This window comes from Clupea harengus, chromosome 1 (assembly GCF_900700415.2).
Source record: "Clupea harengus chromosome 1, Ch_v2.0.2, whole genome shotgun sequence".
Lineage (NCBI taxonomy): Eukaryota > Metazoa > Chordata > Actinopteri > Clupeiformes > Clupeidae > Clupea > Clupea harengus.
Genome location: NC_045152.1, coordinates 5,880,437 through 5,904,626, shown reverse-complemented (window position 1 = coordinate 5,904,626; position 24,190 = coordinate 5,880,437). Strand labels below are relative to the sequence as shown.

At 43.5% G+C, this 24,190-nt stretch overlaps 3 protein-coding genes across 5 annotated transcripts in view; 2 read left to right on the top strand and 1 right to left on the bottom strand.

Annotated features, from left to right (window-relative positions):
- Nucleotides 1–31: 31 nt before the first annotated feature.
- On the bottom strand, nucleotides 32–2,171 carry eef2kmt (eukaryotic elongation factor 2 lysine methyltransferase). Its single transcript, XM_012827204.3, has 8 exons — nucleotides 1,764–2,171; nucleotides 1,607–1,669; nucleotides 1,394–1,474; nucleotides 1,186–1,287; nucleotides 894–1,027; nucleotides 459–700; nucleotides 216–365; nucleotides 32–140 (listed from the first exon to the last, which is right to left on the bottom strand). The coding sequence occupies exons 1-8, from the start codon at nucleotides 1,884–1,886 to the stop codon at nucleotides 40–42; spliced, it is 996 nt and encodes a 331-aa protein (XP_012682658.2). The 5' UTR covers nucleotides 1,887–2,171; the 3' UTR covers nucleotides 32–39.
- Nucleotides 2,172–2,321: 150 nt separating this feature from the next.
- On the top strand, nucleotides 2,322–12,363 carry pigq (phosphatidylinositol glycan anchor biosynthesis, class Q). 3 transcript variants are annotated; one of them, XM_031565608.2, is made up of 12 exons: nucleotides 2,708–2,920; nucleotides 3,231–3,305; nucleotides 3,510–4,278; nucleotides 4,408–4,539; nucleotides 4,700–4,820; nucleotides 5,061–5,187; nucleotides 5,482–5,635; nucleotides 6,895–7,006; nucleotides 7,523–7,603; nucleotides 8,813–8,927; nucleotides 10,319–10,380; nucleotides 11,048–12,363. In XM_031565608.2, the coding sequence occupies exons 3-12, from the start codon at nucleotides 3,551–3,553 to the stop codon at nucleotides 11,198–11,200; spliced, it is 1,785 nt and encodes a 594-aa protein (XP_031421468.1). In that variant the 5' UTR covers nucleotides 2,708–2,920; nucleotides 3,231–3,305; nucleotides 3,510–3,550; the 3' UTR covers nucleotides 11,201–12,363. The 3 variants fall into 3 exon arrangements, with proteins under 3 accessions (XP_031421473.1, XP_031421468.1, XP_012682657.1); XM_031565613.2 differs by lacking the exons at nucleotides 2,708–2,920; nucleotides 3,231–3,305 and adding an exon at nucleotides 2,322–2,423; XM_012827203.3 differs by lacking the exon at nucleotides 3,231–3,305 and having other exon boundaries at nucleotides 2,709–2,920.
- Nucleotides 12,364–13,863: 1,500 nt separating this feature from the next.
- Nucleotides 13,864–24,190, top strand: part of rab40c (RAB40c, member RAS oncogene family) — a 17,648-nt gene continuing 7,321 nt past the window's right edge. The window contains exons 1-3 of the mRNA XM_012827206.3: nucleotides 13,864–15,386; nucleotides 20,767–20,827; nucleotides 22,875–22,935. Coding sequence (XP_012682660.1) covers nucleotides 15,245–15,386; nucleotides 20,767–20,827; nucleotides 22,875–22,935 — 264 coding nt within the window. The 5' untranslated portion in view covers nucleotides 13,864–15,244. The remainder of the gene's footprint in view (nucleotides 15,387–20,766; nucleotides 20,828–22,874; nucleotides 22,936–24,190) is intronic.

Genomic DNA, 24,190 nt, shown 5'->3' with positions numbered 1-24,190 from the left:
AAATACTTTATATCAAAGAAATAATGCAACATTTCTCTTTTACAAATGTAACTTTATTAATTCTATGGTGGAGAGCCTGTTGTACGGGAAGATTTGGGTTGTAGGACCTGGGACGATGGAATGTTTCACTCCAGCATTTGCTGAAATTGAAAAAAAGAAATGCATTGAGTCTAACTTGGAGTAAACACAAAATGGATGACGGAGTTTTTACTCACCGAGTTGCTTCTTGAAGAAACTGTATGTTTCTGGGTTGCGGATTGTCGAGGCAATGTAAACATCTGGTTGACTACTCTTAGTCGAAGACTTCAGTATCATACCCAACAGTGACACCAGACAATCTGCAATCTCAGGGTCATACACCACATCTGAACAAATACAAAAACAAAAGACAACATTATAGACGTGGCTTTACTTATGGTTATTGTTTTTCATTGGACTAAACAGTGACTCAGTCCTACCTGCTGCAATGACTGTGTTGGCGTTGATGTCTGTTAGACTGTCCTCAGAGACTCCCTCCCAGTCCAACTCCTCCACACAGAGCGATACATCTGTCAGATCCTGGCTGTTGAGCTCAACATTCATACGCAGCTTCTGCAGTACAGTTGGGTGGCAGTCACTGAATACATACTTCCTAGGTTTACAGGAGCGACACAGTGCTATACCTGTTAGTCCAACTCCACTGCCCAACTCAAGTACCGTCCTAAAGGCAAGGGGGAAGAGTGGATGATGAGCAATGTCAGACAAAGGACAATTAGCTTACAAACTGCATTGACAACAACAATTCATCAACTACATCACAATTTTATATTGGGGCTAGCTTCTTTGTTAAGTATGAAATAATCTCTACTGCTCTACAGATTGAAAGCAATGCCAGGATAACATTTGGCACTCACCTGCTCCCGAACATCTGTGGATTCTCTAAAGCCCACTCGGTTAGATACAGGGCGGCCTCCCATGTCACCAGCCCTGTAGTGCCTTCAGATATAACAGCCTGACTCTCTTTCAGACTCACGGTATCACCTGAGGGCTGGCAACCAAAACATGTACTGAACAAACAGTGATAATGAAGGGGGCATTTTGCTTTAAAAATAAAAAATAAAATGTTCATTCAAATCAATGTTCAGTTATAGATGCAACAGGATGTTAGTGCCAATCTCATTTGTCCTCAAAAAGTGTGATATGTACCAGAAAATAACTTTTATGGCAGGTGGACTCCTCTTCGAGGCCCAGAACTTCACTCAAGGCTTCATAAAGTTCATCCGATGGTTCTGCTGTGGTAGATTCGTGCTGGGAATATTCCTCAAAATCAATCAATAATCCTGGACAGCCTCTAATATTAGTACCAGCAACACAAATGTAACAAGCTACAGAGTGCAATTAATAAGCAACAAACCATTTTAATCAGTTCTTGAAGAAAGAGTCGCCTGTACTTCACTGACGGGGGATGTTGGAGACAAACTGTGTGAAGACATGTCTACATGACAGGAAATGTAAAGGAGTTGAGATAAAGCCAAAGATGCTGAAACGACTCCGATTAGGTTTATTACAAAGAACCGTAATACATATAAAGGCCACTCCACAGACTTTTAAATGAAGACATACAAACCTGATTCAAAATATCGAGGAAAAGATCTGATGATCGCCCATTCTTGAGTTCAGCTTCAAGCAACTAAATGAAGATTTCCAAAATGCATCATTTATTTCTAGCATATTTTATTTTAAATTAAGACAAAATATATAAACAAGCAGAAGTATTCACTTACGCTCCACGGGAGAGTATTCAACCGACACATGGCTAAGAAATGTACCCTGAAGGTGGAAACGATATCTTTCACTTGACTCGCATCATCTACGAAATTATTTGAACCAGTAACCGTAGCCGTCATTCTTTAAACGACTGTAAACATTAGTTGTTCATCTATATCAAGACAGAAATGTGCGCTAAGGTTTAACGTGTAACCACACTACAGTAACAACAGTTCCTGATTACCCGGAGTAGTTTCGTGGTACTCCACACGACCGCGTTGCTGCGTTGTTGTTGTAGTTTTTATTTACAGCTCATGCATTCTCTCTACTGGGCGAATTGCAATTATTGTGAATAGTCACACTAGTCTATATGATCATTTGATATAACTGCACTTTATCATTCGTCACAGTAAAATGGACGCATAATCATTACATTTGGTTCAGAGGTTATTCTCCCAACTTTGCATGGGTCCATCCAGCACTGTTGGATATCTACTAACCTCACCCTTGTTATCAATCAGCTCATATTATTATCTAGGGCTGAACAGTGGTGTTGAGGTCTTCTTAAGCCCGCTCTTTTTCTTGCTCTGTCATTTGAACCAGCCTCTCTGAAACATATGTCTGTGATATTTCAATGAGAAGACAACGTTGACTGTTATTGGTGAACGAATTAGGGGGTAAGAAAGCCTATTTTTTTCCCAGGATTTTTTAACAGTAACAGTTGAACATGTTATTAAATAAACTATAGGCCTAGTTTAAGGCAATTATATTGATTATACAGATATTCTGACTGTAAAATGTTGATTTGAACTGACCACCCCCCCCCCCAACAGATGTACTTATCAATATCTGGAACAGGTTTTTACAAAGAAAAAAAATCCTGTACAAAAGGTCTGTAGGTTAGCCTACATTTCCAGTTGATACATACATCAGTCAATGCGGCTAGGAACTGTTTCAAGTGAGTACAGCAAAACAGTCGGAAGGTATTTGTGGACGAACTATCAACAATGAATATGGCGATCATCGGCAGCATCTAAGCTAAATTAACAAGAATATGTCAGACTGGATAATGCTTAGTATGAGCCGGCTTTATCCGCTGGTGTGTGCAACTGTTTATTAAAAGATTTCAAGCGATGGAATGATTTCTTTTAACTTGTTCACTACATATTCAAAGGTAGGTATCCTTAGGTTGCTAGATAGCCACGTTAATAGGTCGGGTTACGATAGCTATCTATCTATATCTAGTTAGTAACTAAGTTTGACAGTCCTTTGTGGTAACTAGCTAGTCGCAGCATGACGGAATGTTTTCGGTCATCTAAAAAAAACGCAGAACTTGCAGGATTTAATGAAATGTAAATTATTGTTTGCTAAGTGACCTAACTGTTCAGACTGAATGATGTGACAAATCAATAAACGCAATCCACGAATCTAGTTTCGCCAGAGGGTTGTGGTTACTATAGAAACGTGAGCTCTGTTCAATACAGCTGAAGGACAAAAGTGGGGCAACAACAATGGGTCGGGAGTAGCGGTGTCTGTCACATTCAAGAGGAAATAAACGGGTATTTTTTATTTTATTTTTCAGTACATTTTCACGGGGTATGCTCTAATTCTTATCTGTGTACAGAGCTGTTTGTAGATTGTTGTACACTGATTGCTTTGTATCGTTAGAACTTTTCGTTGTATTCTCTAGAGATGTAGTTTACGTCATTAAAAGAGATGTGGAGATGTAATCACCAATGTCTGCATATTATGTTCACCTGCAGGTTGTCTTTATCAGTCGCTGGATAACCCTCAACTGGCAAGTATGGTGCTGAAGATTTTCTTTCCCCAGTGCTGCAACACGGCCGACAGTGGCCTCATGCTGGGTCGCTGGCTCCCTGGCCATGACTCTGCTGTGGTCCTGGCTGTCATCCACTACCCTTTCATTCCTGGACAAGTCAAGAAGTACCTGAGCCAGATGCAAAGTGAGACAGACGTGGACCTCACGGTGCTGGGCTCCTGGAGTATGCCTAAAGAGGGCCAGGAGGGTATGGACAGCTTTCTGAAGGACCTCAGCACCATCTTCCCTTATAGTCGCTGGCTGCAAATTAGCCGTGAGGTCGGCAAACGGGGCTTCCACTGTGAGGTGCTACACAACGAGGGAACGCTCTTCACGGACAAATCCAAGGGAAATGATAAAAGCAGCCACAATGGAAAAGAAGACGCCGGTGACAATGGCGGTAAAGAGAAGATCATCTTCATCCACTATGACCAGCGCAAGGTCATGTTGTCTCAGCTTCACCCCGTCCAGGAGGCCATACAGGACTCCGGAAAGGAATCTTCTGAGCTGCGCGCCATGTTCCAGACAGTGTCCCACAGCGAGCCGCTCTTCTTCCTGGATAGGTACGACGACGGGCCTCTTAAGACCACGCACTGGCAGTCTGAGGGCAGGGAGGCCAGCATCATAGTGGAGCTGCTCAAGCAGGGCTCTGTACCTCTCTGCATGCTCATCACGTGGCTGCTGTCAGTCTGGCGCTGGGTATGCAACATCAGGTGAGCTAGAGCACAAAACACATACACACACACATACACACATTCACACTCGCCAGTTCTTTATAATAGCATGAATAGCATTATAATGGTGTAAAAATGATGATGGTTGTGGCTTTTGGTCTCCTGCAGGATACTGAAAACACGTCCTGTCAAGTTCATTTCCAGCAAACTGTCAACTTGTGTTCAGTTTGGATACAGAACAGAGCATCTTCAAACAGTGGCGTCTACAAAGAAAGCCACAGAACACAAGGAGTTTATGAGGTGTGGTATATACAGTTTGGGATCAGATTACAGTAGTAGTACAAAGTTAATTTTAAATAGGGAGCCCTGCACACATATTGTGTGAAATTGACATGGTAGTGTACTGTATTTCAATATGTTAGTTAAGTATTAATATATTAATATTTTTTTAATCCTGCAGAAAAGCCAACATTTTTGTGTCCTTTTTTGTGGACATGGCTCTTGGACTGCTGTTGATATCTTGGCTCTACAGGGAAAATCGCATAGGCACACTTGCCAATACACTGGTACCAGTTGCGGATGTAAGTATTACGCATTCACATGTACAAATGTGAAAAGTGCTCACAAGGGGTAGCAGTAGCTGATCATAAGTCCTAAATATAGAGAAGACAGTGAAATGGTAAAACTGTTCCTCAGTCGCTGTACATAAAAGCCTCTTACAAATGAGTAAATGTAATTTAATGTAAAGCCAAAGCATGTTAGCAGTGAACATTTTATTTTCTAAGTGGTTTAAATCAGCTGTTACCCTCCAAATGTTTTAGCATGTAGCCAAAGAGCTTCAGGAACTGCTTGAGTGGCTAATGGGCGCCCCAGCTGGTCTGAAGATGAACAGGGCTCTGGACGAGGTGCTGGGGAGGTTCTTCCTCTACCACATCCACCTGTGGATCAGTGAGTTTTGAGCCGAAGCCGCTCCATCTCTGTAACTTCGTGTAGCCTTTTATATTGCAGTTGGGTGCTCGCTTTTGTGGGTAGCAAAAGAAACTTGGTAAATATACTTCTAAAGTAATTGCAGACATCGCCCAGTGCATCTTGTAAACACGGATGCTACCTGTATTTCAGCCAAATAGTGATTTAATGCTTGAATTTTCTTTTCTTGACACAATTTGAAATGAATGTGATGTACTTTACATCAACCAAAGATTTGGACTACACCCTGATCCAATAGCCTTGTTTGTTTTCCAGGCTACATCCACCTGATGTCTCCTTTCATCGAGATGATCCTGTGGTATGTGGGCCTCTCTGCCTGTCTGGGCTTGACCTTTGCCCTCTCTGTGCTGTCAGACATCGTGGCCCTGCTGACCTTCCACATCTACTGCTTCTATGTATATGGGGCCAGGTAAGGCTCACTACTAATAGATCTATATTTGATGGCGGTACTTTGTCTTACTGATATGGTGGAGTATTGTGAGAGCATGTGTTACCAGCAGAGGGCAGTATTTGTCATATTATGAAGTACAGGTTTTTAAATGTTACGTAAAATATGTTTTCTCACACACTCACACTTGTTTTTCACCATAATACCTTTCCGACACTAATTTGTCAGTTTTGGTTGTTAATTTGATTGTAAACCTCAAACGTGTTCAATGTAATGTTCAAACAATGGAAATGATTGTAATCGAAAGATATGGAGGACTGATTGAACTGGAACATTCTGGTGGCAGTGTTAGCCTGATCTGCACCGTACAGTAAATTCATGTTTATATGTTTGTATATACATCATGTTTATACAAGCAATTACAAATAGCCTAAGGGGTTACGTTTTTGCTAAGCTTTCGTATTTCCCTGAAGATACCATCTGTGGCAGTTAACCATATAAGACCCTGCACCTGTGGATGTTGCAAATACAAACAGGGCCAGTTGAATGGAAAAACTGTAAGCAAAACAGAACAGAAGTGAGCAATTGTAAAGGTCAGCTATTTCAACCATCTTCACCCCCTTTACAACAACAACGATGGGCTCCCTTCTGCACCTGGACTTTTTAGAGTGGACTCTCCAGCATGACCATAAGCTCTGAACGGTCTTGTGTCTGGACAACGTGACTTGTTTTACTTTGTTCATCTGAACCCAGCAGGGTAGCACAAAATTCTGGCCACTTTTCATAACAATTTTCTCTGGGCCCCCTGTTTACCTAAACCCATGACATGAATGCATATTAGTCATGTTTAGGGTCTTCCCCCATGTTGAGGCCCTGGGGGTTTAATTTCAGGTACTCTCTTTAGATCTAGCCTCCGGCTTCCCACCCAGTAAGTGCCAAGATTGGTTTGATTGTTTATCAAGCTGGAAGCACTGTGCGAGTCTATTACTGCTACACTGTTTGTTTGTGCTGTCGCCCTGAAGAGTATATAGACTCATGTGATTGACTGGCTGTCCACACCTTCAATCACAGGCCGTGCTTTAGTGCGGTCTATAGAGGTCCCATAGCAGTTAAAAACACCCCTCTCTGTCAAAATAGGCAGCTCACGCCCATCTTACTAGAAGCACCAGACCGCTTGATGAGCTCTGGGAGAGTAGTGTCCTCCCCGTCCTGAGATCTGGTCTTGCCAGTGCCTCCGGTGCTTGAGCCTTGAGCTTACAGCCTGTTGATGGGCCCCGCAGGTTGTACTGTCTGAAGATCTACGGCCTGTCCTCCCTCTGGCGTCTCTTCCGGGGCAAGAAGTGGAATGTGCTGCGGCAGCGTGTGGATTCCTGCTCCTACGACCTGGACCAGGTACGGCTCAGTGCGCCCCCTCTGCACGATCCTCGCTTCACTCCCTGACTCCCTATGAGCGCCTCACCTCCCCTCACCTCACCTTTCCTCACCGCACCTCCCCTCCCCTTTCCTCACCTGTTAATCTATTTGCTCCCTCCCCACCAAGTGTAGTTTATCTCTCCCCTCTAGACATAAAATGTACATACAGTATAAAAGTCCAGAGTCCTGATGTGATGAGGATTTCTGTGTATGAAACAGCAGAAAACCTGATACCCCCCTCCACCATCAAATACCACTCACACTTTATCCTCTAACTGGGTGCTTTGAGGATTATGTCACCCAGTTGAGCAAAATAAAAAATCTGTTTTTATAATCCTTACGAAATACATAAATTGCTGGATGTTTTGATTCTGGGTAATGTCAGGCTTACACCACTTCACTAAGTCTTGGCTTGTCTCACTGCACTACTGGTGAGGCTGTTGCATCTTCATCATTTAAGCAGACATTTTAAATGTTCGTCTTGTTGTTTTGTAGCTGTTCATCGGGACACTGCTCTTCACCATCCTGCTGTTCTTGTTGCCCACTACTGCCCTGTACTACCTGGTCTTCACCTTGGTGAGTCCTTCAGATACCAGTGTTGTGTACGTTCACACCTCTCATGAACGCGTTCATGCACAACACTGCCTTCAGATACCAGTGTTGTTTGCTTCGTGTTGATAATTAGGGGACTTGCACGTCTATGCTGAATTGGGAATGAGAAATGAAGACAACGTTGTTTAAATTTCGAGAATGGAAAATTCCAGTTCACAATATTTGCACTACAAGATGGAGTATAGAAGAGCCTCAATAAATTACAGGGGGGGAAAAACCCTCATCAACCTTTAATCCTCCTTGTAAGATTCATGAGCCTCCCTCACTATCATAACATGCTTCCCCTACTGCAGCTCTGTGACTGTATGCCCAGAGACAATTGCTACAGCAGACAGAATGGTGTAAAAACACAGCATTTGGACTGCGTAGTGAAGCATTTTCACACCACATTGACAGAGAATATCAATGTCCATTTGCGCAGTTTCTAAGTTTGAATGAATCATTGTAGATTCTTCACACGCACAACAAAATCTCCCAGGCATCCATGCTGTTACAGAAATATGCAAATGTTTTCGCCAGGTACGTGAATCTCTTCAGAAGAACAGTGGGGATCCTTAGCAAAGCTGCAAAAAATTGATATTTGATGTGGAATTGAACAAGAGATATTACTGTGGGAACAATATGCATGTTTTTGGGCGGGATATTACTCTGGTAACAATATGCATGTTTTTGGGTGGGGGTGGGGAGATAAGACCCATGTCTCCAAGGTCAGTTGAACAGCAGTGTACATACTGGTTTCTAAGATGCATGACATCAAAACAGGATCCTTTTCCACTTCTCCATTTGAAGGTTATGAAGAAGGACATATGATCAGAAGGTATTGGACATATGATCAGAAAGTATTGTGTATGTTTGTTTTTCTCAGCAGCTGAAGCTGAGCAGCTTCTTAACTATAAGTTAATAGAGAGGAATGTGTAGCCAGTCTTTGTACTCCCTGATTACATGCCTTATTTCATCTAGACCGCCTTGCTACACACCTCTCTCCATGATATCCCAGTGGTATTAATGGGCGTGTAATCACATTTTATTGTTTGCTGCTATCATCGAGAATCTGAATGAGCACTAAATATCCTAGCAACTAACAGAAAGTGATTGAATTTGCCTGCTATTTAGGGAGTTGCATCGTTGTGAGCTGGCCTTAATCTTATCCTGTCCCCCACTTTGTCCCTGCAGCTTCGTCTAGTGGTGGTGCTGTTCCAAGGCCTGATCCACCTCAGCATCGACCTCATTAACTCGTTCCCTCTGTTTGCCATGGGGCTACGTGTGTGTCGGCCCTACAGGCTCGCAGGTGAGCTGGGTATTCTCAGGTGCAGCTGGTGTTGTGCCATCAGTAACATCAGCGCCACAGCCTCACTTCCAGTAATACATTAGTTCTTTTTAAATTGCTATTGTATTGTACTGTACTGTAATTTGCTAGTCATTTTTCCATTTGGTAATCAACCAAAACATTGAATATCTGGATTTAAAGGTGCACTGTGTAGGATTTAGTGGCATCTAGCAGTGAAGTTGCAGATTGCAACCAACTGAATACCCCTCCCTCACCCCTTTCTTTCCAAGCGTGTAGGAGAATGTATGCTGTCTGTCAGGTGCTAGTAGGTACTTCCAAAATGATGTCATCGTCTAGAAATGCATCGAGTAGCAATAATATGTGGAGTTACCTTAGAATTAGATAGATATTTAGAATTTCTGTTTAGCTATTTCGTCTGTAAAACTATAGGTTATAGTTTGCATGGATTTGAAATTCTGAAGTTTGGCTATGTTAGCTGTTGGCTGACAGGAGCTGATGTTTTTTACACAATAACACTTTCATTGGCAATAATTTTCAGCAGCTGTGGGCTGATCTCAGTAACGTCACTGGGTCTTTTGAGTCCAAATAACAAAGATAAATTATAGTTTTGGCGCATAATCAACTTCTGCGTCACTCTCTGAAAACATTTGTCCCTCATCAGTGATTTCCATCTGGGAAAGATGGAACCACCAGACCAATGTTTATCCTAGTTTTCTGCCGTTGCCTGTCCCGATTTCATTTTGCTTCATGTTTTCACCTCTTTGACAATGAGGATTCACGCTCCCTTGTCTTTTAAATGGGGCTAAATATTAAGTTTGATCCTCCATTTGTCAAAATTTGGTTTCTAAAACTTCTCAAACTAAATAGTTAGCCAGCACCAGCAACCTCTGACCCCACTTATTTTCCAACCGGCACCACCAAATTCAAACTGCCACTTCAGCATAAAAGCCCCTCTCTTGAGCCAGTTCTGTTCTGGGCCACCGTAGAAACACGGCGGCCCAACACAGCGGCCTCCATGGAAGATGACCTGCTCCCATGTAGGTATGAAGGGCTCATTCCAAGCTAACAAAAACACAATGATTCGTAGTAGCAGGCTATTATACATGAATAAAAACATCATTATGAACATTTATGAATACTATATTCCATTTCTGCTAATAGATCCCCTAAATCCTACACTACCTTTAGGAGCATATGCCTAAGAAAACTTATCTGTGTATATTTCTAAACAGTAATTATATATTACTACATGTTATAATGGTGTTTTCTCAAATGAGTGAAGGTTGGTAAGAGTTCATTATAAATGCTTTACGAGGGGAAGGTGGAGTGGTGATGATGCTGCTCTAGATGTTAAGTGCAGTATGTTGTGTTCGTCTCTGTCTGCTCTGCAGAGGGGGTGAAGTTTAGAGTGTTGACGGAGGAGGCTGGAACTCCCCTTCATCTGTTAATGGAGGTGGGTTTCATTTATTTAACATGTCTTTGAGTGGAACACATACAATATAATGAGAAATGTTAACTTTTGAAACTGTTACTATTGTATTATATTATCTTCTATTATATTATGTCTTCCACAAGCCCATTTTGTGTCTTCATGTTTTTCTTGAACATCAGACTTGTACATATTAATATATATGAGGCTATGATATACTTATGACACCTATATTATTGTTTATATTGACTGTTGCAGTCTGCCTGTGTTACATATTCAGAACTGCCTTCTGCATTTGGCTTCGAAATATAAGATATTTTAGGATGCCACCAAGGGCAATATAGCTGCTCTAATACCCAATTGATTTCTGCCTAATTCAGCCCCAGAAATAAAACATCATTATACATTCACTTTATTTTGCACCATCAACCTGTCCTTGCTCCCTCTCTCCTTCTTTAATTTTCTTTTCTCTCTCTCTCTCACTCTCTCTGTCTCCATTCTCTCTCTCTCTCTCACTCTCTCTCTGTCTCATTCTCACTCTCTCCTCTCTCTCTCTCTCACTCTCTTTTTTTCTCACTCTCTCTCTCTATCTCTCACCATTCTCTCTCTCACTCTCTCTTTCTCACTCTCTCTGTCTCTCCCTCTCTCTCTCTTTCTCTCCATATCTCTCTCTCTATCTCTCTCTCTCCAGATCAATCCTATAAAGTGCAGTACTGTGGTGCAGTGCTACCGGACGCCCACCTACAGTTGTTACCCCAAGGACTCGTGGGGGGCCCTGTGTAAGAAGCTCTTTGTGGGAGAGCTCATCTATCCCTGGAGTCGCAAGAGCACCAAAACAGATTGAAGCCCCGAAGCAAGGTCAAGCAAGAGCAGCCCAAGAAACAAGCTCCAGTAGCCCTGTAGGGGACAGGGGGACGGGACAAGAGCATACACAGGGATGCAGAGGGGATGTTTCCTTTCTTTTTCTTTTTTCAAAAGCAAAAAAAGCTATAGCTGCCAATATAATGAAGTAGTTCAGATAGTGAATCAATATAGATTACGGTATAGAAAGGTGAATCCTATTAACATGTGTTTATCAGTACTTCATTCACAAATTTCAGTTGTTAAAAGTGTTATTTAGGATTATTTAAGATACTTATTTTGTATATGCAGATCATGGTGAATAATTTCCTACTGAGATGTCAGAGACAGTTTTTTAACATTATAAATATTTACTTAAAAAGAAGACAAATTAATGAATGCACTTGTTTATTCTTACTATATTTTATATTTTCTTTTTTTTTAGTAGATTAAAAAATGTGCCATCACAGTAAGAGAACACGAGAGATGTATTTTACAACCTGTAACCATGGTGAGGACATGCCATCCAATTTGATTTGCTGCAGGGAAGATAAACCAACTCTCATTCCAATCATCTGACCAGGAAGACAAACCGTTGACCTTCCAGTCGGTCTGTCGTTTAGCACTGCCACCATCTAATTGTCTCTTCCCCGGATGCTATTTCTCACACTTGCTCCAATCAGCAGATAGTATTTGTCCAGGGAGAGCTGGGGGCAGATGATGATTGATGAAGCTTTGTAGTACCTAGGTGCTGTGTAAAAACAGGTCCATAAATCCTTGCTGTTCCGGCCTAGGGACAGTTTGAATGGGTTGATCAACTCAGTTGCTGAAACACTGTGAATTTCTCAGTTTTTTTCTGTTTTATATGCCTATGAGCCTGAGACTATGAGTCCTCCTTAAGACCCAATGGTGACAGATATTAGTGTATTACACTGCTAGGGTAATTATGACTTGACCACAAACCACGCTAGGCTATACACCGTACATGTGTGATTAGAAATTTGATTGAGTTTGTTTTGTTATAATTGTGTTGTCTTATTAATCATTCTGATTTGTTCTTTAATCTTTTAAGCTTTTTGTGATTGAAATACCTCTGTACAACAACTGCTGTTAATTATCCTGTTGTCATTTGTAATGAATAATCATTAAAATTTCTAATTAAATTAAGTAGAAATGTATGAGTATGAAATTTTACATCTGTGCCTGCACTTGAAGCACACGTGTGTGTGTGTGTGTGTGTGTGTGTGTGTGTGTGTGTGTGTGTGTGTGTGTGTGTGTGTGTGTGTGTGTGTGTGTGTGTGTGTGTGTGTGTGTGTGTGTGTGTGTGTTTTCGTAAGGGTATATGACTGAGGGATGACAGATGTGCTGTTCCCTAGAGTTGACCTGTGGAGAATGGAGACAGGACTGGAAGACCAATGGATGACATTGCACATCAGCAGGACCCAGCACTAATGGTCCCATAGAAAACCTGCACTGTATGCAACAATAGTGTGGCAGTGCATTGCTAGGCGATATTAGGTCGCAGTGACCCAACAGTGGCTGCTAAAGAGCAGTCACTTTGTTTAACCTTTTGAATTAGCTTTTAACCTCTACAATTTTCTGACCAAACATTCTGATAAGATTATGAGAGTGGGTTGTGGGGAATTTGTCTTTTTTTGAAGTGGAAACAAATATTTCAGAGGATTGTCTCGTCTAATTTAGTGAAAGTCTGACATTTATGCCACAGCTTGAGTCTTACTGGACGGCGATGAGCCATGGGGGAAAAAATTCATTTTTTCATCTCTAAACCTATCAAGGTATTAAAATAGGGTAATCGCCTGGGCAGCTTACACTCTTGTGGGGTAGGCTGGTTACATAGCATTGACAAAACTGTATATAACGTCCAGATGTCCCCACCCCCATCTCCCCAAGAGGCTCTTGCGTGGCTCAGATCTGGATGGGCTTGCACAAAGACTTCATATCCATTTGCATTTTAATTTATTCTGAGGGAGGGGAATAATCTCTCCAACATTTTCCTGAAAGTGCTTTGACCTCTAGCCCCAAACAGCTGTCATACACATGGCTTCCTGGGTTAGTTGTGATCAAGACAAATAGGAAGAGCAGCAATTCCCACAGCTATCACCGAAAGAGTAGCCTACTTGACTGTTATACTTAAATACTGAAATACTGCGTACTGAAATATCGGTTTCTATTTCACTTTTATATAGACAAGCTTAATGCTATACTGCTATGCTGATAAGTTCACATTGTACATTGGGGCAGGCCGGGTCAGTGTAAAGTTGATCTAAATGCTTCTGTGAGCAAACGAGTTAATAAACAAACTCATCTCGCAAAGAATTAATTAATTGTAAAGCCTGTGATAAGTAACATCGTTAATTCATTCATTTCTGTGTCTCCTTACTGTTTTGATTTGTTTCGTTGCCAGTTCTGTGTTGACAGGAAGTTAAAAATGTATCGAATAGGCCAATATGAAAGATGGCAAGTCAGCGCATTGTAACAACCTGTATTTAGCTATATTGCCGCCTGGATTTCATCTAAAAGGTGCCCATTGTATGCGTTGGCATATAATTTGATTGAATTCCTTATTAACCTATCACAGTATTAAACGTGATTGTGGTATCCAATTACAAGGCAAAGGAGGTGGCCCTTATTTTTTGAGGGGTGGGAGAAACTGAAGCGCCTTGAGTGCAGTACATTCTACGTCTGACAGTGGATGCATGGTTAGGAGTATGCCTGGTTATATGAGATAGGTGGTCTTATAACGACGAGAATAAATAGTTTCAGCACTTCTGATGCAACCTGAACAAAAGAGAGTTACGGGACCAAACGTGGAAGAAAAGAGAGGACGCGACAAGCTCGTTCTGGACTCTTCCTGGATATCCCATGCGAAGTTCTGAATCGTTGTTGTCCGGGGAAAGAAAGAGGGGCCTGGGTGCAGTCGTCTGCTGAACTAACGTTACTATTAGCTGCTTGGCTAGCTTCCTTACATATTTTCAGCTGAGTTGGCAGTGTTTCTGCAAGTGTTATGAAAGTATTGTCCGGAGATAGAAATACTGATGTCACATTAGACATGAATGTAGTGTCAATGTATGGTAGATGTTGCCTGTAAATTGACTTGGCAGTTGACAGGTAACGTTAGCTTTCGTAAGCTGGCTACATTACCGATCCACATAGCAAGCTAGGGGTAGTTTTCTAGTTATTGGAAGCGCATGCTAGCTAGCTATCTGGCAGGGAAAACTGTTTTCTTTCTTGAGAGTCCGTTCATATTACTTAGAACAATAGGCAGCTAGCAAACACATCGTTACTATCTACATTCCTGTGTTGTTGGAACGCCTGTGTATGAATTATTGGTGATAGTCAAATATAGACCCTTTGTTAATGGTTGACAGATTAGCAAACGTTAGCAAGCTAACAATGAAGCCTCGGACCATTCTAGTTAGCAAGCTAAAGTTAGCTGGCTAGTGGACGCAAAAGAGCGAGTTGATATTTAGAGTAAGCGCAGATGTTTTGTCATTGTCATATCGAGCTATTCTTTTGAAACATATGCCGTTCGTTTGTACTAAATGGCATTGAGATAGGAAAAAACCTCTTTCAAATGCTGTAGTTAGGCTAACGTGACCTAGCTAGCGAACAAACGCTAGAAGAAATGGCCAGTGTCTGTGTAAACAAGTTAGATTGAAAGGTAGCTGGCTAGCTTACTTGGTGCGTTGTCTGCAGTTTGCATTCTATAGTAATGAGTTGGTGTGATTTGAGTGACTTTTTTCGTTGTTTTGAGATTGTTTGGTTTGGTGAATTACTCCAAATAGTTTTTAACCATTAAAAGACTGAAAGGTCCGAAACTGCCAGCTGTAATTGTCAGTTGGCCCTGCAACACCGAGAGAACTTGTACCTTGAAGTCATTTGAAGCCACCTGCCAGCCAGCTTATTTTGGCTGGAAAGGTTCATGAGGTAGACTGGAACGCGAAAGACCTCAGGGGTTTACATCCTTGGCATCATTTCTGTTGCCCCATTTCTGTTGCCACTTACTTGAGCTCAGATGTGAGGGAGAATGACTACCCAGGGAAGTCCTGTGAAGAGTTACGACTATCTCCTCAAATTCCTCCTGGTGGGGGACAGCGACGTTGGGAAGGGGGAGATTTTGGATAGTCTTCAAGATGGATCGGCTGAATCTCCATATGCATACAGTAGTGGTAAGTGCATATTCAGTTAAAACATAAACATGCACGCATGCACACACATGGCATGACCATAACCTCATATTACCACAGTTTCACATGTTTAGGAGAGAGTGCTCTCTTAGAACATTTCTGCTGTTGCAGGGTGACTCAGGTTACCTAGACAAGGCCCCCAACCGTAGGAAAGTAAACCAAACCAAAACATTGCCCACACACATACCTCGACAAACCAGCCTGTTTCCATCTGTCTGAATGAACATATTATGACCGTAATGTTACTTTGTTTAGAGTGTTGACTCATCTGAAGAAGACCCACTGCCTTCTAAGCACTTGTGGTTTGCCAATAGTCACCAATGGGAGCATGTTTATGTTGCTTTACAGTTGTCGCTAAGGTATTGGGTATTTGTTATGTTTATGTTTAGATTGTAAAGCCTATATTAGTAGGTTTGGATAAAACGGGTCTTAACTTATTAAATGGAAGCACAGCAATGCTGCCAATGCAGTGATTAACACAATGTTCAGCTCCAAAACTCTCCTACTTCACCAAACATCAGAAATCATGGCATTCATTTCTGATCATAAAAGCAAACCTAAACTATGATGAGGAATAAGAAGTTGTTACTCCTCTCCCGAAGGCTATGGATTTAAATATGTAATATATGAATTGACTGAATTTTAGATGTTAGATGCTCAGTAGAACTTTTGGGAAAGGATTGCAGGACAAGATGTGCACCTTGTGGACAAAATTCAGCTGGTGTGTGTGTCGCTGTGTCTGTCTGTGTGGGTGTGTGGACGTGCATGTGCTGTCTTTACGTTTCTGTCTCAGCGTGATATCTCGGGTGATCAGAGCGTACAAACCTACAGATCTGGCAAATCTAGCATGCTTGAACCAGCAGAGGAAGGGAGACATGCGTGCATGCTGAGCCATAATTAGGCTGCTTACAGTCAGCCCCTTCTCTCTGCTGCAGCATCCCTGGGGGATTGTGCCAGGCTACATTACATGAGAAGCTGCCTACCTTCCAGCAACCCAACAGCTGACTGCTTCTCCTCCATGGATGGATACTATCAAAGGGAGAGGAGAAAAGCCTTTTAACTTGGACAGGGTTTATGATGAAATATGCATGACCTTAGCCCCCACAAACCTACAGCTAGCAGATAGGTACCATGTGGAGCAATGGAGTTTGGCTATGCAGAGGTTCATTTGATAGGTGATGGTGATACTGCCTTTTCTGTTAATACACCCTCAAGTGTAAGGCTGATTTTTGGTATTTTGTAATTCCGTGTGTTCTGGAATGTTAGAATTCAGATTAGGCAATCATTGCTGGATTTCTTTAGGCCTTCTCTTGCGCCGATGTCTCCAGCTAGCCATTTTAATCATTGCTTGGGAGGTCCACTAAAAGGAGATTCCAAAAACCCTTCCTCTTGCCAAATCCAATCAGGGCCATCACTGCGTAGAAACTCTGAGGGGATTTACAATAATCAGCAAACATGAGGCGCTTCATAAGCCACCAGTCTTCATTAAAAATGTGGAACACAAAGCTGTTTTTTCAATCAGGGAATGCTCAAGGCTTCTTCACTGGCATTGATTCACTCTCCCTCTTCCTCTCGCTCTCCCTCAAGCTCAGGCAAGGCACGTGTGTAAATATTTCAAGAGAGGGAAGCAGGCAAGATATTATGCAGACATTTTCCCCTCTGTAATACATTTTTTCCCTTCTTGGTTGCAACCCAGTGTTTTTTTTTGTTGTTTTTTTTCTCCAAAACTTGAGCTCAGATCAAGAACAGTGTTTTGGAGCAGCTAAACAACCTCTAGTGGCTGCCAAATCCTACTGTTGGAGAAAACATTCTGTCAAATGGGAATTGACTTTATTCGCCCTTAAATTCCTTCAAGGTTGTTTGCAATCCGTCAGTTGCACCACTGGCGGCAGAGGTAATATTTGAAGATGAGTTTCTATCCATGCCTGGTCCACACCTTCATAAATGGTGGAAGGCGTTAAAACCAGACTTTCCAGTGTTCCTCCCCCAAGGGACTGCGTGTGCTTCCTCTTCAGTGCACCTGAGAGAACACACCTGTCAATCATATCCACACCCTTCTGGGCCCTCTCTGTGTTTGTCTGCAATCCGTGCAAGACATCACGGACTGGATAGATTAGAATGGTCTGGCTTTTTGAGTTGAGGTTTTGAGAAGATTCCCGTCTGCTCTGTTGTGCTGTGCTGTGCTGTGCTGTGCTGTGCTGTGCTGTGCTGTGCTGTGATGTGCTGTGCAGTGCTTTGGAGACGGTGCTCTAGAAGTGTGCCTGCACTGAGGAATAGCCAGTGTGGCAGGCTGCTCTGAATATCACCCTCCCCTCCCCCACCGAAAATTAACTTTTAGATGAAAGTGGTGAAAAGGTAATAGCACAGAACTGTCGGCTCTGAACCCCCCCCAAACACACACAGAAAACACACAGAGCCCTTCTGTCTGCCCACTCCCCTCCTTCACGTAGCTTTTCTGTGTGTAATTCCAGAGTGAGGGCCTTGGCAGCACAGTGCAGAGTTGATAATTGCACACCGCAGTGATGCTGCCTGCCACCCCTGCTCTGACTGTGAGGCAGGCCACACGTGGAATCAACACGGCCCGACTAACAACCAGCAGCACAAAAAAAACAACATGGGGGCGGGAGAGAGGACATGTTAGCATCAGCCACCCACATGATGGTGAATGTTTTCTCTTTTCTGGGAAGAGATGGGAGCAACATTGTGTGTGTGTGTGTGTGTGTGTGTGAACTGCACCGAGCCCTCGGTCACGGATTAGGGAGTGTGTGTTTGGTTGTGTGGCTTTTTGGAAAAGAGGAAGAGAGATATGATTAGATGGGTAGCATGGATCAAATGCCAGCCCCCTCTTCCCTTTTAAGTGTAAGCTGAGGCCAAGAGCCGTTTCCTCCTCATTAGCCTCTCTTCTGCATGTTTAATAATGGAGGATGGGCAAGCCTGCCTTCCTGCCTGGCTTCAACACTGACACTGCTCTCCCCGTCTGCACATCTTTCCTTTCTCTCTCTCTCTCTCTTGCTCTCTCTCTCTCACTCTCTCCGTCTCTCTCACTCTCACTCTCTTCTTCTCTTTCTCTCCCACTCCTTCTGTCATTTCATCTTATGTTTTCTATCCTGTTTGCTGTTGTTCTCTAGGCGTCTGTCAAACCCAATGTGCTGGGACCTCTTCCCTCCTCTCAGGCTTGTTCTGTCACAAGGTCATGAAAGCTTTAAGAAGGAGTCTGGCCAAAAAGAGGCTGTCCCTTTGCTTGTTGCTTGTCTGTGGTCTCCCCCGTATATTCTCCATCAGATATCTCTTTCTCTGTCTCACTCTCTTCCAATCTGCATTTTCTCTTTGTGTTTCTCTTGTTTGGCTGCTGCCTCATCCTGCCTTGCTCTGTGTTGGTTTCTCTTTCGCCCTCTCTTTCTCATTTTGTGTCCCTCTCCGTCTCCCCCTTTCACCATCCCCAATTCCATTTTGTATTTTTCATCTTTGATCCTCCCCATGCCTTTTAATCTCTCAGCTTCTGCCAGATTTTGCATGGGGAGAGTAAACGGCTTGGATGAAGGGGATGATATGGGGGGCGTGTCCTGCATCAATCTGTGTGTGTCTGTGTGTGTGTGTGTGTGTGTGTGTGTGTGTGTGTGTGTGTGTGTGTGTGTGTGTGTGTGTGTGTGTGTGGTGTGAGAGAGAGAGAGAGAGAGCGCTAGTGTTGGCATCGGTGACCGTGATGTGGAGGGGGAGGTGGGTGGGCGGGCGGGCATGAACAACTGCATCCACACTCTTCTCGTCATGACGAATGGGCTTGGCAGCTGTGTGTCCTCACCATTTGTCCACATTGTTCCTGGCTGTCAGCATTACAGGTAATCAGATTATTAGAGTGTGCGAAAAGATGATCCAGCACATAAGACAAGCTCATTTGGTTTTGTGAGTATGACAGTGGCAGGCTGTCGCTGCATGCCTTATGCAGAAGGGGGGGGAGGAAAAAAAAAAAGCGATGCACAATGGGCTTTTGTTGCCAGCAGAGAAGCCATTAAAATGCTAAACAGGTTTTAAAACAATCCAGAGCAGCTGAGATGCAGCAGCGCTGAAGCAAGAAACTCCCATCCTGCTGCTCTGTGCAGTGGCATGGAGGGAAGAAGCCTCTGGAGACACACAGAGACAACACAGAAGGAAGGAGAGATACGTGTGTGTGTGTGTGTGTGTGTGTGTGTGTGTGTGTGTGTGTGAGCAAGGAGGAGAGGGAGCAAGTGTTTGACAGAGGGAGAGAATGAATGGGTGAGCAACAGAGAGTAACGGAAAAAGATGAAAGACTTGTGTCCCACTTTAGGGTTTTATGTCTGATGACGCCTATTACCTCTTATGATGGCCTCTTACTTTAAGTGGCATGTACAAGTGAACCATCTCATCTGGAGAAAGTTCACTCACATGTGGACACACCCTCGCACACACCCTCGCACACTCACTCACTCACTCACACATACTCACACACTCACACACTCACACTCACACTCACACACATACCTTACACACACACACACACAACACACACCCTCTACACACACACACACCCACACACACACAAACACACCCTACACACACACAGACACACACTCACACTCACACACATACTCACACACATACCCTACACACACACACACACACACACACACAACACACACCCTCTACACACACACACACAACACACACCCTCTACACACACACACACAAACACACCCTACACACACACACACTCACACACATACTCACACACATACCATACACACACACACACACACAACACACATCCTCTACACACACACACACACACACAACACACACCCTCTACACACACACACAAACACACCCTACACACACACAGACACACACACACACCCTACACACACACACACACACACACACACACACACACACACACACAGTGCAAGAGACATCTCTACCAGAAGGCGTTTACCCTATCAATGCACACTTTGCACCTCTCTCCTCTTCCACCACACAGTGCCAGCCAGGCGTGTCTCTGTGATCTAATAATCGATTCACTTAATATTAAGAGCTTATGGTGGGAGGCTTTCGCCGTCTAAAAAAAGTCCCAACTGCAATCAGCATAGCTCTACCTACCACCGCATAGCACAGCACATCACTGCACTGCAGAGCTGGCCTTGACTCGACTCTGCACTTAAGGCAGTGGCGTAAAATCACATTTGCCGGCTGAAGTGAGTCACCCCCTTGCTGCGCCAAGCCAACTTGGGGAATGTCTGTAGGTCATTGGCAGGACTGTGGCAGGTTCTTCCCCTCCCCTCCCCGCTCCCCGCTGTCTTTCTTTAGCTCTTTCTTTCCTCACTTCTTGTTTTCCTTGCTTTCCCTGCAGGAATCGACTACAAGACCACCACCATTCTGCTGGACGGCAGGAGAGTGAAACTTGAGCTCTGGTAGGTAGAGACGACCTCTGACTGCAATGTGTCTTTGGTCTTGTTGTAAGATACTGAGTGTCTCAAAGTTCAGCCTGGATCTAAGATATGTGTGTCTTCATGTTTGTGCTTGTTGCATATACATAGATCTTAACACGTTTTTGCATGTACATAAGATGTCCATAAGATATGCAATTTGCTAGAGACTAATGAACAAGGTTTTACCCAAAGTAATGCAATTTCCGGAAGAGAAACAAGCACTGGCCCACACCTGCACGCATGGCATTTGACTTTACTCTGATGTCCATTGATGCCTGTCACTAGTGATCACTTTCAGTGCTCTGATCAGCAGAAGGAACCGTCCTGTACCTGCCTATGTCTTTCTCATAAGGCCCCGACATAAAATGATTGAATCCTATGTAATGAGACGTGTCATGGCGTGTGTCATGTATTGATTACTTCCACTTCAGTGGATGGTATTCAATGCCCGCTCAACATATCGTATTGTATTTCTGTGATGTTCCCTTTTAAAAAAACACAGAGGTGACACATTTGTTTATGCGTTTTACATTGCTGCGAATTAGAATACCTATTTTTTTTAACTTTATGACGCATCACCGGAGTCTGTGTCAAAGATCTGGGAGCTGAGAGTACTCACACTCCCCCCCCCCCCCCCCCACAGTCGCCTGATCTTCTCTCCTACAGACCCCCTCCCACCCCTCCCCGCCTCATTCCCAGACAGGGACGGAAATTATACGCATTAAAATGATATGGTGTGCAAATGGGAGGCAGCAATCTTTGTCTGGGTACATCACAAGAAGACACATTCTACATAACTTTTTTTCACATGGCAAAGTACTTCTGTTGTCAACTCATATGACAGTATAGGTTTCACGGCTTATAACCCATAATGGGTTCCAGAGGGGGAAAAAACAAGTACTCAAATGTGCATATCCATCTTCCTGAGAATATTTGCCATGTAGTTGTGGATAACTAATGGGTAGAGCCAGAGAAGTGCCCTTCACAGCTAGATGAAGTCAAGACTTGAGTAGCTCACATTCCAGAACATTCTCGCCATCCATTAGCACATTAATACGCCAGGACGTCCGCATAGCAGCACTTATTGTTCCACTTCAGGGAGTGCTGCCTCATCACAAGCACACAAAAGCAGGACATGTCAGTGAGGAGAGAAAAAAATAAATATAATAAAATAATAATAGAAGAAGAAGGAGAGAGAGAGAAAGAAAGAAAAAGAGAACTTGCTCACAGACTCTGATTCGCTTTAGAGGTTGTTGTTTGGATCCTACTGACCTGAGAACCGTTGCGAGTTCATTGATTTGTTAATGCGTTTGCCACACACGCATACCAGAGAGCTAAGCTCTCTCCAGCGGCCTCGGACTGCCCTCCAGGCCTGTTATCTTTGGCCTAAATCACTCAGGGGCCAGGCCGCACACACACACACAGGCAGGTAGCGCTGATAACCAGAGGCACTGTAAACAATCTCAGTGGCAGGGGGCAGGCAATGCCATTCCTTTCCCGTACGACCTCAGCGTGCATCGTAATGACCCTATCAACAAAGAGAGATTGAAATGGAACAGATTAAAGATTTTTGTTTCTGGCTTATAGACTGTAATGTTGAAAGGGAATACATTTGTTTGTGCTGTAGTTTAATTTTTTCCCAGCGTCTCTTTTTCCAGTTCTGTGAGGTATTAGTAGACAGTGACTCTGCTGTGTTTAAGAGTAGTAAGCATGTTGATGTGTGTGTGTGTGTGTGTGTGTAGGAACTAGTTTGTCCTGTCTGAGACTGCTGTGCTGGCAAGGGGGGCAGTGCAGTGACTCATCGTCTTCTTGCGTCTCACTCCAGCTAGCGCTGTGCAGCCTCTGTAGGTCCCCAGCCGCTCTGTGTTTGCCACAGCTGCGTCGGAAAAACTCTCACTCACTGGGGATAGGGTGGGGGTGATAAATACAGACGGAGAACAACATCGCCCCAGCCTGCCTATCCTCACTAAGTGTGTGTGTGTGTGTGTGTGTGTGTGTGTGTTAATGCGCATGTTTTTCTGTTTTCCAGGGACACATCAGGCCAAGGCCGGTTCTGCACCATCTTCAGGTCTTACTCCAGAGGGGCACAGGTGAGGACACGACCCTGACCCAACCCCTTTAAATTGGTGTTTGTTTGGGCCTAGTGGCCCCCGCACAGCGCAGTCACACAGGGGAGAGCTTTAGCAGAGGAGCACACAGAGGCCTTCTCTTCACCGCCACAGTGCTCCGTGAAAGGCCTCTGTGTGTGTGCATATGGTGTAGGTCATATGATGTCATGCCTGCGTATGGCCACAGCTGCCCTGTGTTGCGGCTCCCTCATCCTGGCTACAGATGTTTGAACTATGATGCATAGAGTAGAGTTTGGGTTGGTGCAGAATGAGCGTGTTGTATACCAGTGTATGACATGTGCTTTACATATTCATGTGAACTTAGGGCCAGCTATGTGTCCATGACCATGGTCTAGCTCAAGGTAGAGTTTAGAAGGGCAGCCATTAATGTTAAAGCAACAGAAAAAGAGATTCTGATATTTTTCATTAGCCATTTATTACAAGCCATTTATTACAAGCATGCCAGTCTTGGAGATTGAGTAGTTGCCAAAGATGCCACAGTTGGGTCCGTTTTATTTAAAAAGTTACAGTAACCGTGGCAGAAAGTTTGACTTAAAAAAGAGGTACAGATGTTGGGGTACTAGGTAGCCTGGATACCAGACCGAACTTAGCCCCGCCCACAACATTTGAAGTCAGGAAGTTCGGTCTGGCGTTGCTCCATTGGGGAGAAATTATGCCCGACCTGAAGCTGGTTTGACCAATCAAATTGCTAGGGCGGGCTTTATACGATGATAGACAGATGATCAACAGTAACGTAATCAACCACGTCAGCAACACACGGGTTGAATTCGTTTTCAACAAACATGGCTGCCGCTGGAGAGCTAAAATGTATAGATTCAAGTCCATTTGGACATTGACAGTGCATTCATTTTGAAAGAGGAACAGAGAAACGCGATCAAGGCATTTGTCAATCGAAAAGATGTTTTTGCCTTCCTTCCTACGGGATCCGGTAAAAGTTTAATTTATCAGCTGGCCCTGGTCACACTACGTTGTTCTGATTGGTTGTAGGTAACCAATTGAGCGAAGAGGCATTTTTTTTCTCCTGGTTCGGTTGAAACACGCCCCATAATCACAGCCCAATGGAGTGGTATCAGACTCATATTCTGACTAGAATTATGAGTATGACATCGTCAGGCTAGTACTAAGGTACAGATGTTAAGGCGTTCTTCTCGATTTATCAGTTACAGCCTAAACAGCCTGTTTCAAGGTTCTGACCTCAGTTTCTGAGCTCAGTTTT